The 13,953-nt window shown below is 43.8% G+C and overlaps 1 protein-coding gene across 3 annotated transcripts in view; it reads right to left on the bottom strand.

The window, feature by feature from the left end:
• Positions 1-1,175: 1,175 nt before the first annotated feature.
• The window catches only part of LRCH3 (leucine rich repeats and calponin homology domain containing 3), a 117,043-nt gene continuing 104,265 nt past the window's right edge, over positions 1,176-13,953 (bottom strand). For all 3 annotated transcript variants that reach the window (XM_069726995.1, XM_069726996.1, XM_069726993.1), the window contains one exon: positions 1,176-4,011. In XM_069726995.1, coding sequence (XP_069583096.1) covers positions 3,892-4,011 — 120 coding nt within the window. In that variant the 3' untranslated portion in view covers positions 1,176-3,891. The remainder of the gene's footprint in view (positions 4,012-13,953) is intronic.

Here is a 13,953-nt window from a genome sequence, read left to right as displayed (position 1 = left end):
TGTTTATTTTCACCAGGTAAACCAATATAACGGCACAAAATTTAGAAATAAAAATTTCTGACATGCAAAAACCCCCCAAAAATTAGTGACCAGTATAGCCACCCTTCTTTATGATGACACTCAACAGCCTTCCATCCATAGATTCTGTCAGTTGCTTGATCTGTTTATGATCAACATTGCGTGCAACAGCCACCACAGCCTCCCAGACACTGTTCCGAGAGGTGTAATGTTTTCCCTCCCTGTAGATCTCACATTTTATGAGGGACCACAGGTTCTCTATGGGGTTCAGATCAGGTGAACAAGGGGGCCATGTCATTATTTTTTATTCTTTGAGACGTTTACTGGCCAGCCACGCTGTGGAGTAGTTGGCGGAATGTGATGGAGCATTGTCCTGAATGAAAATCATGTTTTTCTTGAACGATACCAACTTCTTCCTGTACCACTGCTTGAAGAAGTTGTCTTTCGGAAACTGGCAGTAGGTCTGGGAGTTGAGCTTCACCCCATCCTCAACCTGAAAAGGTCCCACAAATTCATCTTTGATGATACCAGCCCATACCAGAACCCCACCTCCTTGCTGGCGTCTGAATCGGAGCTCTCTGCCCTTTACTGATCCAGCCTCTGGCCCATCAAGAGTCACTCTCATTTCATCAGTCCATAAAACCTTTGAAAAGTCAGTTTTAAGATATTTCTTGGCCCAGTCTTGACGTTTTATCTTATGTTTCTTGTTCAAAGGTGGTCGTTTTTCAGCCTTCCTTACCTTGGCCATGTCCCTGAGTATCGCACACCTTGTGCTTTTTGTTACTCCAGTAACGTTGCAGCTCTGAAATATGACAAAACTGGTGGCAAATGGCATCTTGGCAGCTTCACGCTTGATTTTCCTCAATTCATGGGCAGTTATTTTGCTCCTTTTTTGCCCAAATCTCTCTTCTGACCCATTTTGCCAAAGGAAAGGAAGTTGCTTAATAATTAAGCACACCTTATATAGGGTTTTGATGTCATTAGACAACACCCCATCCTCATTACAGAGATACACATCACCTGATTTACTTAACTGGTAGTTGGCTCTCAAGCCTGAACAGCTTGGAGTAGGACAACATGTATAAAAAGTATCATGTGATCAAAATACAACTTGCCTAATAATTCTGCACACAGTATATAACGAGCTCTGGACCCAGAATATTTGGGCATTGCATGGAAAGCCCATTTATTTCATTCAGGCAATATCAGACAGAGCCTATTTACAAGAATGGTTCTGTAAAAAAAAAAATCAATCTAGTTTTACACAACTCCTGTTATTGCACAGTGTAGGTGTAATGGTTCCACATATTTTGATTGGTGATGTCCCTCTTTTTTCAGTGAGTACCCGCATCTATAAATTAACCATTAAAACCTATGGGGCTCAACCTAGAAGAATGGCCATCCAAAATATGTTTAAAGATCACTGCAAACACAGAGTGGGCACAAATCACTGCAGCAAGTAGGGAAAGACATGATTGCCATCAGTGACAAAATCAACAAAAAACAGCCGCTGTTCAACAATTAAAAATTGTGGATTATTTTGTACTTCGGAAAAAAAATTACAATTGGAAAACAATTTGCCAAAAAAAAATTCCACAAAAATATATTACATCAACAAATTTCCAATAAAAGTAATCTCTTACAGTTATATCCTATAGACAGACATTTAGCATACTAATATAGTTAAATCTACAGATAAAGCATCTGAATTTGAAATCATTTACAAGGCTTGGTAGTATGTGTAGGGCAATATATGCAGTCGGGTACACGTTTTTCTCTTTTGTATAAAAGTAAAGAGATTTACGGTAAAATAACAGTAAAATACTACTCGTAGTATGGAGGTCCGAATTATGTACCAACAGTTACTTTGCGTGTATTCTGTAATAACCATTATGGGTATATGTGGCATGATGTACAAAATCAACATGCAGATATCATCTGTTCGAGACTAAATAAGCACTAAATAAGCAAAAAGAATCTTCTAGTAACGTCCAGATCCTATTCACTGACAATACAGAAAAGTATCGCAAGAGAATAAGTCTTAATATTTACATCACTTGAACTTCTAAGCATTATAGTATAAAGAAACATTCAATGAAGGGAAGACAAGAAATGGATTCCAGCAGAATGAACAGGAACTCCATTCTCAAATCTTTATGCAAGGCTTTCCTCCCTCTATGGGGATCCTTTCTAATTTAAGGCTATCAAATATGGAACAGGTAATGGACCTTTATTATTGGTATGGACAAGGCCATAAAGGTACATGTAGGGCTGGGAGTAGATCCTTCTAACACAAAATAAATGCACTTTTCTCTTCCTGTGGGGACACATTAGGTTTACATTCCCTTTTATTAGGCTTTCCATTTGTATACTGCCAAAACATCTTTTACCATTTGGAGCTTTAGAGATCTCAAGCAGTGAGGGTGGAATTATATATAGAATATTAAAAATAATATTACATTAAATGGTAAGAGAGTTTGAGCTTTATACAAAATTAAAACTTCAAGTCCCCTTTGAAACGCGCATCATTTTTCTAAACCATTTATGTAAAAGTCTACAAGCAGAAATTACAGGAGCTACAAATACCTTCTAGATCATGGTCACACATAGTATAAAGTAATCATAAGAAAACCCAATAATACGATGACTGTGTATGGCTCAAGTCTTTGGGGTTAAAAACAGAGATCCATTTAAAAACAAACAAAAAAAAAAAAACAATTATTATTTTCCATTACCACATGTAGTCAGTCAGATTTAGACATTGCATCTAGCCAATCTTTGGAAAATTCTAGTGTATGGCTAGATCTCAATGCTCCGGGCCACAAGACTACTTTCATTTTCTTCTGTATGGTCAAGTCAGTTGCAGTACAGACATTCAGTCTATTAGGTTTGCCCTAATCTCCTATAAAAGTTTTATTTTATTTTTTAAGCGACGACCGGTGTGCAATGTAATATTTACAACATTATGAGGCTCCGAATACCAACTATTGGCGACATCAAACTCTTTTCTGTAAATGTGTTCACTATGACCAAATACTGGAATTTCCAAAGCTTAAAAAGATAAAAAATAAAATAAATAAAAGCATAAATTAAAAAAAAACAAAAAAAAAACACAACACAAAAATTGCTCCACCAAGTCGCAAGTCAAGGAATTCAAATTCCAAGAACATAAGGTTAACAAGTCCACATGTCCATACAGGAAAAGTCACTTTATAAGTCAGTTACAATGTTGTATTTTATGTTCAACTTCTGCGAATGAAACCAAGGAAAGGTTGTGTGCACGGTGGATTCATTCACTTACAATAGTCGGTAATCTTCAGGTGCCGGGCCTCCCGAGAAGTGCGGAATGGTGCGTTGCTTTACCTTGATATTCGCCGCACATTAGCTACAAACACTCAGTGCAGAATGTATGCATTAGATTGTTCACGGAATTCCTCAGGGACACGGCAGACTTCCTTTCATTGGGATACACAATAAAAGGATCTTGCCATAGGTGGGAACAAGGAAAATAAAATAAATAACTTGTCCCTTTGCAGGGCTTTGGAGCCGCTTTCCCTTCTCTTGGTGTCAGTTATGCACATAACAGTTGAATATTGCACTTCTTTCTGTTTTTATAGCCCTTTTATTGGATGGGCATGATTGAGAATTTAATTTTTAGAAAGTGCTTATACCATTGATAATGAATGAAGAATGTAGGGTGAGCGCTAAAAAGTTTTTAAAATTCAATTAAAACCCTTTGTGAACAAAATCGGAGCATATGCGTGTAAAAATCCCCACTTGTTAAAAGTCCGTGATTGTTTTCGGTGGGCCCTTTAGTGAAAGCGGGATGCTGAAGTGGTACACAAAGTGAGGAGCCTTTGGATCCCATGCCATTCACACACTAGTGGGGGAAAGTGGTTTGGGCGGTGCAAGATCCAGCAAGGCCTGCACTGTTCCTGCTACTTCCACTAATCCAGTCTCTTCGAGGATGTGCGGAGGCAGACACAAACGTTCCTGGACATGAAAGTGAGAGGAAGGGGGGGTATTTGAATGAGGAGGAAAAAAGAGAAGGGGAGGAAGAAAAAAAGAAGGTGGGGGAAAAAAGGCAAAACAAAAAATTATAAAAATAGCAGTACACTCAGAATCATGATATCATTTAGCAGATGTCTAGGCCAGTAGGCAAATATATACCTTCTAAAATAATAGGCTATGAAGAATATCTACGAAGTTCAAGAATGTGTAGTGTATGGAAAAATTAAAGAAAATGTCATTTTTACAGTCAAAAGAGAAGAAAGCAGGAAAAACAGGAATGTAGACAGTTATCTCAGTAGCAAAATTTATTTACAAAATTCAGCAAAAAACAAAGTGCAATTGATCAGGAGCTGCAGAAGAAACCAACATACATCAGGACTTTGCATTTCTTCTTGTTTCTAACAGTCTACTACACCATGCATTATGTTTGTGAGGCCGGCTGGGGCTGCACAGCAACTAAAACTTGCAAAGAAATGTTCCTGGGGAAAAAAAAGTTGAAAGCCACCTTGCCATGATCGCAAAATTTCCTGTGACCTCAGTAACGCTTGTGATACTTGCAGTGTAGCCTCAGCCAAAAGCTTCAGTGTTCATGCTACCAAGACAGGACCCCTTGCACATTTATGTGGTTGGACTAAGGCACGTAAGCCTCTCAATCTTGTCTTTATGTCGCAGCAATTTGTCAGAACACCACGTCTCTGGGTCTGCCTGTTCATATCATAGACACAAGCAAATAACAGGTTTACACGCTATACATTTTATAAAATCTGCCATCTTTTTACTGGTCACTATCACGTTAATCATGATGGCAACGATCACGAATTCAAGTTCATTACAAGGAGTCATTTTTAGCATGTAAATCTGCCCTTAATTAAAACGTTTCTGCTTCTATATAGTTAGGCTGTAGGTTTGGTTGGGCTAGCTGCATAAAAAGACATAGCCATGCTGTGCTTGACATCAATCCTCAGTTGAGGTAGAGAGTGATGCATGGTAATATTCGGCCTAAACTGCAGACTGTGGTTTTTCCAAGAATTTCTGCATGATGTATTTCATGGGAAGTTTCTATTGCTTTAATATATACATAAATAGTCTGGTGTATCAGAGGAACAAGCATTAAGGTACCTTCACACATAACGATATCGTTAACGATATCGTTGCTTTTTGTGACGTAGCAACGATATCGTTAAGGAAATCGTTCTGTGTGACAGCGACCAACAATCAGGCCCCTGCTGGGAGATCGTTGGTCGCTGAGGAAAGTCCAGAACTTTATTTCATCGCTGGACTCCCTGCAGACATCGCTGGATCGGCGTGTGTGACACCGATCCAACGATGTCTTCACTGGTAACCAGGGTAAACATCGGGTTACTAAGCGCAGGGCCGCGCTTAGTAACCCGATGTTTACCCTGGTTACCAGCGTAAAAGTAAAAAAACAAACACTACATACTTACCTTCCGCTGTCTGTTCCCGGCGCTCTGCTTCTCTGCACTCCTCCTGCACTGGCTGTGAGCGTCGGTCAGCCGGAAAGCAGAGCGGTGACGTCACCGCTCTGCTTTCCGGCCGCTGTGCTCACAGTCAGTACAGGAGGAGTGCAGAGAAGCTGAGCGCCGGGGACAGACAGCTGAAGGTAAGTATGTAGTGTTTTTTTTTTTTTTTACTTTTACGCTGGTAACCAGGGTAAACATCGGGTTGCTAAGCGCGGCCCTGCTCTTAGTAACCCGATGTTTACCCTGGTTACCCGGGGACTTCGGGATCGTTGGTTGCTGGAGAGCTGTCTGTGTGACAGCTCTCCAGCGACCAAACAGCGACGCTGCAGCGATCGACATCGTTGTCGGTATCGCTGCAGCGTCGCTGAGTGTGAAGGTACCTTTAGTGAAGATCACACATACAGGAGAGGAGTGTGAGATCAGGCAAGATGCTACTTTGGCTTCAGCGTCAATGAGGTCTATTTAGGTCAAGGTAATACAATATTTGAAGTAACACCAATGAGGAGAATACGCTCATCATAAACCTGATATTAGGTGGAGCTCACCAGACTGTCCTCAAACTAAACTGGATAATCTGCATGGAGATTAGAGTATTAGAGGCATCAGGCCACAGAAGACTGCTGGTTGCTAAAATATGGATTTTGCATACAGACGCTTGTATTATAACTGTCTAGTCCATGTCAATTCAGCGCCCGGATCGGACAAGATAACACTTACAAATGAACAATATATTACCAACTAAAATTCTGGGGCTCAACTGAACACTGGAAACTCAAGCTACATCAGACTCTATAACGCTGGGAGATGGCAAAGAGGTAGAAAGGAGGGCCACTAGTAAAACAAGTAGTCTTGGTTATTGTAACACAAAGAGAAAACAAAAAAAATAAATAAAAACAGTATCTGATGAATTTTCACACCAGAAAAATACTGTTGGTATAATTATGATTAAGGACTGGTTTACAGTCAGAAACAGAGATTTATATTACATTGCTGGATGACATTGAAGAGGTCATTCATTTTTTAATTGCGCTGGAATAAAGTTATATTTTTTTTCCCCAGAGCGCTGGGCTGCACAGCAAGTATAGCATATTAACTAGTGCACAGTTGTGTAGGCACACAGGACAATGTGTAACCTAGGATAAAAACAAAACGTGCCTATACCCTGCAGTAAGTAAATAGTAATCGTACATGTACATAACATGTGATAACCAACTACCCTATATTATTTTCATGCACTATTACTATTTACTTACTGCAGAGGATTTGCTCATTTTGTTTTTATCCCTGCCTATGTTTGTTAATGGCCACAGTGTGAATCGGCACCTATACATTCTACTCCCACCAACATCTGCTCAAGCCCATTTATTTGGTTTTACAGTATATTATCCATCTGCACATACTATTAGCATAGTATCTAGCTGTACAGTCTATCTGTATGTACAGAAAGTGATATTCTGATTACTTTGTGTTTGCACACCAACAAAATATCAACAACAGTTTAGTAATCCCCATAGGTATGGGGGTGGAAATGGTTAATTGGATTTTATCATTGAGGGACCTATGCATCAGTCTCAAGGTTAGTTTACGCCATTGTTCTAATGTGTGGCATGCTGCACCAGGGTGGTCTGGCTTTAGGTTTATAAAATGAATCGGTCATGTACTATCTTAACAGCCTGGAGGAGATTCATCATACTGGTGGTACAGTGCGGTTTATTCGTGCCGCCAACAATTGCTTTTACTGTAAACGCCCCGACTGATCGCCATCCGACATCATTGTCTAGATGGAAAATTCCGTACAATGCATTAGATAGCCAGGGAGGATAGTTCTATGCAGTACGCAGGACTGGATTATGGCGCCCCTGTCTACCTCTAGACCTTATCTGGAGCCAGATCTATTGAAGCTTACTAGTGTTCAGTTCAGCCATACAATCTAATTGATAAAGTATATTTTCAGTTCTTTCAGGTAAGATCTTATTTGTGAAGATCTCTGCTAGAACATTATCCTCCAAAGTCGTTTTATAACCTGTGTGAATGTCAGATTATATGAAGATCATCATGTTTATTCTGCAACGTTAAAAAGAAACAAGGCACAACATATTCTTAGTAATACAAATGTCCTGGAAAACACTGCAGTGTTAGACCTCACGCTGTAAGGGAACCTGTAGTAGGCTCCTAGTATTTAATAGTGACCCTCTCACTCAGGACTTTAGCTGCATTTACTGGTTATAAACAAAAAAGAAACCTATCAGCTAAAACAATCTCCAATAATCATAGACATTCAGCTCAGAAGGGGATGGATGAATCAGCTAGGAAATGCAGTCACCTCTGGTTTACCCCTTGGAGACACACAGGATTAGACAGGCTAAAATCTAATCTGTCCCGCATTTAAAGAGAATCTGTCACCAGATTTTTGCTACCTAATCTGTGTAATCATAATGTACAGCCTGAGATATGGATTCCAGCAGTGTGTCACTTACTGGGCTGCTTACTGCAATTTTGATAAAATCACTTCTCTGTGGGAGATTGTTACTAGAGGACTAATAAACCTGCTGCCAAATAGTCCTCCAGTCCATATGCATGAGCTCTGTATAACTCTGTCCCCAGCACTGGTTGGCAGCTTCCTGCCTATGCACAGTATACGCAGAAAGCTTCCAATCAGTGGATGTGATGGGGTTATAGTGAGCTCATGACTATGGAGGACTACATGGCAGCAGATTTACAGGAGCTGTAATGATAATCTCCTGCTGATAAAAAGTGATATTATAAAAACTGCAGTAAGCAGCCCAGTAAGTGACATCACTGGAATCAGGGTTTCTGCCTCTATAACATGCTGCTTGTAGATGAGGTAGCAAAAACCTGGTGACGGATTCTCTTTAATTCCTAGAAAGGAAACACCAAAAGGGTATTTGGCCTATGCATTACATTGTTGCTGAAAATAGGATCCACCAAAGATCTGTAGTATCTACAAATACCACAGAGCTAAAATAGTGAAAAGGATTATAGGGACTGAGATGCAGGAGCAAAGTCCTGGTAGTTAGTGGCTCTTTTGAAACTTTAAAGGGAGGCAATCATCAGAAAATGACATTTAAATCAGGTTAGTTTGTTACATTTACGGTACATTTTTTTTTCATATTAAAATCTTCATTAAAAGTCTAAAATTAGTAATCCTGAAATTTTCACACTGGGGCTTTTTAAGACTATAAATTTCTGTCCAGTCAGGATTAGTTTCCATATGAGTAGAGGCAGGATTACACAAGGGGAACACCTCTGTACACCGCTGATTACACAGGATACAGCGATCACAGTAAGTGATGTCACAGCTGACTCTGTGCCCACTCCCTTCATCATGATCTTTGCTCAGGCTCAACAGACACTTCAACATAAGATTAGAGTCGACGTTTGATCTTTGTGGCAATGTACATGTGTTATTTCCTGACACAAATGGAATCTGGACCAAAAAAATAAAAGTCTAGTGGCCAGTGTGAAACCTGCAAGATTTCTATTTATTTTTAACACAGATGTGTGATTATTAAAAAAAAACAAAAAAAAAACATTTAACCCATGAACATGAAATCAATAATTTTCTGATTATAACTTCCTTTTCATGATACAACGTATAAGTAATGGGGCTGTAAACTCTTTCTCCTAAGCATTTAGATAGGCTGTCTGGGCTGATGACATTCGTGTCCCGCCAGCTCCGGGGGCGGCTGGATGTAAGCAGTGAATGGAGCTGCGCCGTGATCTCCATTCACTGCTTACATGTGACTGTCGGCGGTGTTGGATGTTAGAACCCCCAACGATCTGATATTGATGACCCATCCTGTAGATAGGCCATCAGTATTATTAGCACAGATAATCCCTTTAAATCTATGGTCTCTCAGCAATATAAAAATGCAGTCTCCTGGAAAGTCAGCCGGTACTGACGGGGTACGCCCGGGGTAGTAGTCTCTCGGAGGGAAACGGCACATTACATGCAGGAATTCTCATCTGCTCCTATAGTGCACCTTCCATTTCTAGCTCTCACAGGGGGTACAGGAAATTTAGTGCTCCTTTAATGTGACTTGAGCAGGCGCGGGCTGGCCCAGGTGGCAGAAATGCATATGCCCCCCGGGCCGGTGTCTAAGCAGCTGCACAGGGCCGCTGGAGGACTGGCAGTGACTAATACATAGCGCACCTGTAGTGCGCGATGGTGTCATCCCGCCAGCAGCCCTAACATGCAGGCTGCAGGGGTATGTGATGAGCAGGCTCCTATGCGCCACTGCCACTCTGAGGGAGAGAGCCAGCAGCCAAGATGAAAGGTCAGCATACCGGCATACCGGCCTGTGTGTGCACGGAGCTCCGGCTTCTCCTGCTCTTATCTGCTATCCCGGCAGAGAAGGAGAGACGGGGGAGGTGCCGGGACAGTGCAGAGCTGTGAGCAGGAGAAACTGAAGAGCTGCACATGGACATCAGCCGCCCCTGCACCACAGAGGAGAGTGTCTGTGTGTGTATGAGGAGAGAGTGTGTGTGTGTGTGTGTGTGTATGAGGAGAGTGTGTGTGAGAGTGTGTGTGTGTGTGAGCTGCGTGCGTGTGTGTGTGAGCTGCGTGCGTGTGTGTGTGAGCTGCGTGCGTGTGTGTGTGTGAGCTGCGTGCGTGTGTGCGTGTGAGCTGCGTGCATGTGTGTGTGTGATCTGCGTGTGTGTGTGTGTGAGCTGCGTGCGTGTGTGTGAGCTGCGTGCGTGTGTGTGAGCTGCGTGCGTGTGTGTGCTGCGTGCACTCTGTGAGCTGCATGTGTGTCATTATACAGTGGGGCCGTGCGTGTGCGTGTCATTATACAGTGGGGCCGAGCGTGTACCTGTCATTATATAGTGGGGCCGTGCGTGTGCCTGTCATTATACAATGGGTGTGTGTGTGTGTGTGTGTCATACAGTGGGGCCGTGCGTGTGCCTGTCATTATATAGTGGGGCCGTGCGTGTGCCTGTCATTATACAATGGGTGTGTGTGTGTGTGTGTGTCATTATACAGTGGGGCCGTGCATGTGCCTGTCATTATACAGTGGGGCCATGCGTGTGCGTGTCATTATACAGTGGGGCCGTGCATGTGCCTGTCATTATATAGTGGGGCTGTGCATGTGCCTGTCATTATACAGAGGGGGGCTGTGTGTGAGTGTGTGTGTCATTATACAGTGGGGCCGTGCGTGTGTGTGTCATTATACAGTGGGGCCGTGCGTGTGCCTGTCATTATATAGTGAGGCTGTGTGTGTGTGTGTCATTATACAGTGGGGCCGTGCGTGTGCCTGTCATTATACATTGGGGCCGTGCGTGTGCCTGTCATTATACAGTGGGGCTGTGTGTGTTTGTCATTATACAGTGGGGCTGTGCATGTGTGTCATTATACAGTGGGGCCGTGCGTGTGCCTGTCATTATATAGTGGGGCTGTGCTTGTGCCTGTCATTATACAGTGAGGCTGTGTGTGTGTGTGTCATTATACAGTGGGGCCGTGCGTGTGCCTGTCATTATACATTGGGGCCGTGCGTGTGCCTGTCATTATACAGTGGGGCTGTGTGTGTTTGTCATTATACAGTGGGGCTGTGCATGTGTGTCATTATACAGTGGGGCCGTGCGTGTGCCTGTCATTATACAGTGGGGCCGTGCGTGTGCCTGTCATTATACAGTGGGGCCGTGCGTGTGCCTGTCATTATACAGTGGGGCCGTGCGTTTGCCTGTCATTATACAGTGGGGCCGTGCGTGTGCCTGTCATACAGTGGGGCCGTGCGTGTGCCTGTCATTATAGAGTGGTGCTGTTGCGTGTGTGCGTGTGTGTGTGTGTGTGTCATTATACAGTGGGGCTGTACGTGTGTGTGTGTGTGTGCATGTCATTATATAGTGGGGCTGTGTGTGTGTCATTATACAGTGGGGCTGTGCGTGTGTGTGTCATTATAGAGTGGGGCTGTGCGTGTCATACAGTAGGGCTGTGCGTGTGCCTGTCATTATATAGTGGGGTTGTGCGTGTGTGTCATTATACAGTGGGGCTGTGGGTGTGTGTTTGTCATTATACAGTGGGGCTGTGCGTGTGCCTGTCATACAGTGGGGCTGTGCATGTGTCATTATACAGTGGGGCTGTGCGTGTGTGTCATTATACAGTGGGGTTGTGCGTGTGTGTGTCATTATACAGTGGGGTTGTGCGTGTGTGTCATTATACAGTGGGGCTGTGCGTGTGTGTATGCCATTATACAGTGGGGCTGTGTGTGTATGCCATTATACAGTGTGGCTGTGCGTGTGTGTGTGTCATTATACAGTGGGGCTGTGCGTGTGTGTGTCATACAGTGGGGCTGTGTGTGTGTCATTATACAGTGGGGCTGTGTGTGTGTCATTATACAGTGGGGCTGTGTGTGTGTCATTATACAGTGGGGCTGTGCGTGTGCCTGTCATTATACAGTGGGGCTGTGCGTGTGCCTGTCATTATACAGTGGGGCTGTGCATGTGCCTGTCATACAGTGGGGCTGTGTGTGTGTCATTATACAGTGGGGCTGTGCGTGTGTGTCATTATACAGTGGGGTTGTGCGTGTGTGTGTCATTATACAGTGGGGTTGTGCGTGTGTGTCATTATACAGTGGGGCTGTGCGTGTGTGTATGCCATTATACAGTGGGGCTGTGTGTGTATGCCATTATACAGTGTGGCTGTGCGTGTGTGTCATTATACAGTGGGGCTGTGCGTGTGTGTGTCATACAGTGGGGCTGTGTGTGTGTCATTATACAGTGGGGCTGTGTGTGTGTCATTATACAGTGGGGCTGTGTGTGTGTCATTATACAGTGGGGCTGTGCGTGTGCCTGTCATTATACAGTGGGGCTGTGCGTGTGCCTGTCATTATACAGTGGGGCTGTGCATGTGCCTGTCATACAGTGGGGCTGTGTGTGTGTCATTATACAGTGGGGCTGTGCGTGTGTGTGTGTCATTATACAGTGGGGCTGTGCGTGTGTGTGTGTCATTATACAGTGGGGCTGTGTGTGTCATACAGTGGGGCTGTGTGGGTGTCATTATACAGTGGGGCTGTGGGTGTCATTATACAGTGGGGCTGTGCGTGTGTGTGTGTCATACAGTGGGGCTGTGTGTGTGTCATTATACAGTGGGGCTGTGCGTGTGCCTGTCATTATACAGTGGGGCTGTGCGTGTGCCTGTCATTATACAGTGGGGCTGTGCGTGTGCCTGTCATTATACAGTGGGGCTGTGCGTGTGCCTGTCATTATACAGTGGGGCTGTGCATGTGCCTGTCATACAGTGGGGCTGTGTGTGTGACATTATACAGTGGGGCTGTGTGTGTGTGTGTGTGTCATTATACAGTGGGGCTGTGTGTGTCATACAGTGGGGCTGTGTGGGTGTCATTATACAGTGGGGCTGTGGGTGTCATTATACAGTGGGGCTGTGCGTGTGTGTGTGTCATACAGTGGGGCTGTGTGTGTCATACAGTGGGGCTATGTGTGTGTCATTATACAGTGGCTGTGTGCGTGTCATTATACAGTGGGGCTGTGTGTGTGTCATTATACAGTGGGGCTGTGCATGTGTCTGTCATTATACAGTGGAGCTGTGTGTGTGTGTCATTATACAGTGGGGCTGTGTGTGTCATTATACAGTGGGGCTGTGTGTGTCATTATACAGTGGGGCTGTGTGTCATTATACAGTGTAGCTGTGTGTGTCATTATACAGTGGGGCTGTGTGTGTGTGTCATTATACAGTGGGGCTGTGTGTGTGTCATTATACAGTGGGGCTGTGCATGTGTCTGTCATTATACAGTGGGGCTGTGCATGTGTCTGTCATTATACAGTGGGGCTGTGTGTGTGTCTGTCATTATACAGTGGGGCTGTGTGTGTGTGTCATTATACAGTGGGGCTGTGTGTGTCATTATATAGTGGGGCTGTGTGTCATTATACAGTGGGGCTGTGTGTCATTATACAGTGTGGCTGTGTGTGTGTGTCATTATACAGTGGGGCTGTGTGTGTCATTATACAGTGGGGCTGTGTATGTGTGTCATTATACAGTGTAGCTGTGTGTGTGTGTCATTATACAGTGGGGCTGTGCATGTGTCTGTCATTATACAGTGGGGCTGTGCGTGTGTGTGTGTGCCATTGGTGCATTCACTCTGTCATTCTTTGGACTGCAGACTTGTGCTTCTCACATTGCTGGCAGTGCTGTGGTCATTTGGCGGGTGTGTGGCTGTAAGTTTGTGATTTGCATACATGCGGTCACATGCCGACCAGACTTGCATGGCCTAATGCAACTGTATTGAACAAGGCCCAAAACAGTCTAGTCGAAATGTGGCTGGGAATATATATATCGCATGCTTGCAGTCACAAGACCACCTGTTGCCGGCACCAGAGAATCTTCATAGCGCATGATATGAGGATTCACACATAGTGTCTGTAGACATGTAGCATAAGATCCGACAACCCCTTTAAGGATGAGCCG

This window comes from Ranitomeya imitator, chromosome 5 (assembly GCF_032444005.1).
Source record: "Ranitomeya imitator isolate aRanImi1 chromosome 5, aRanImi1.pri, whole genome shotgun sequence".
Taxonomy (NCBI): domain Eukaryota; kingdom Metazoa; phylum Chordata; class Amphibia; order Anura; family Dendrobatidae; genus Ranitomeya; species Ranitomeya imitator.
Note: the sequence above shows the minus strand (reverse complement) of the source record. Positions and strands in the feature narration are given on the sequence as shown.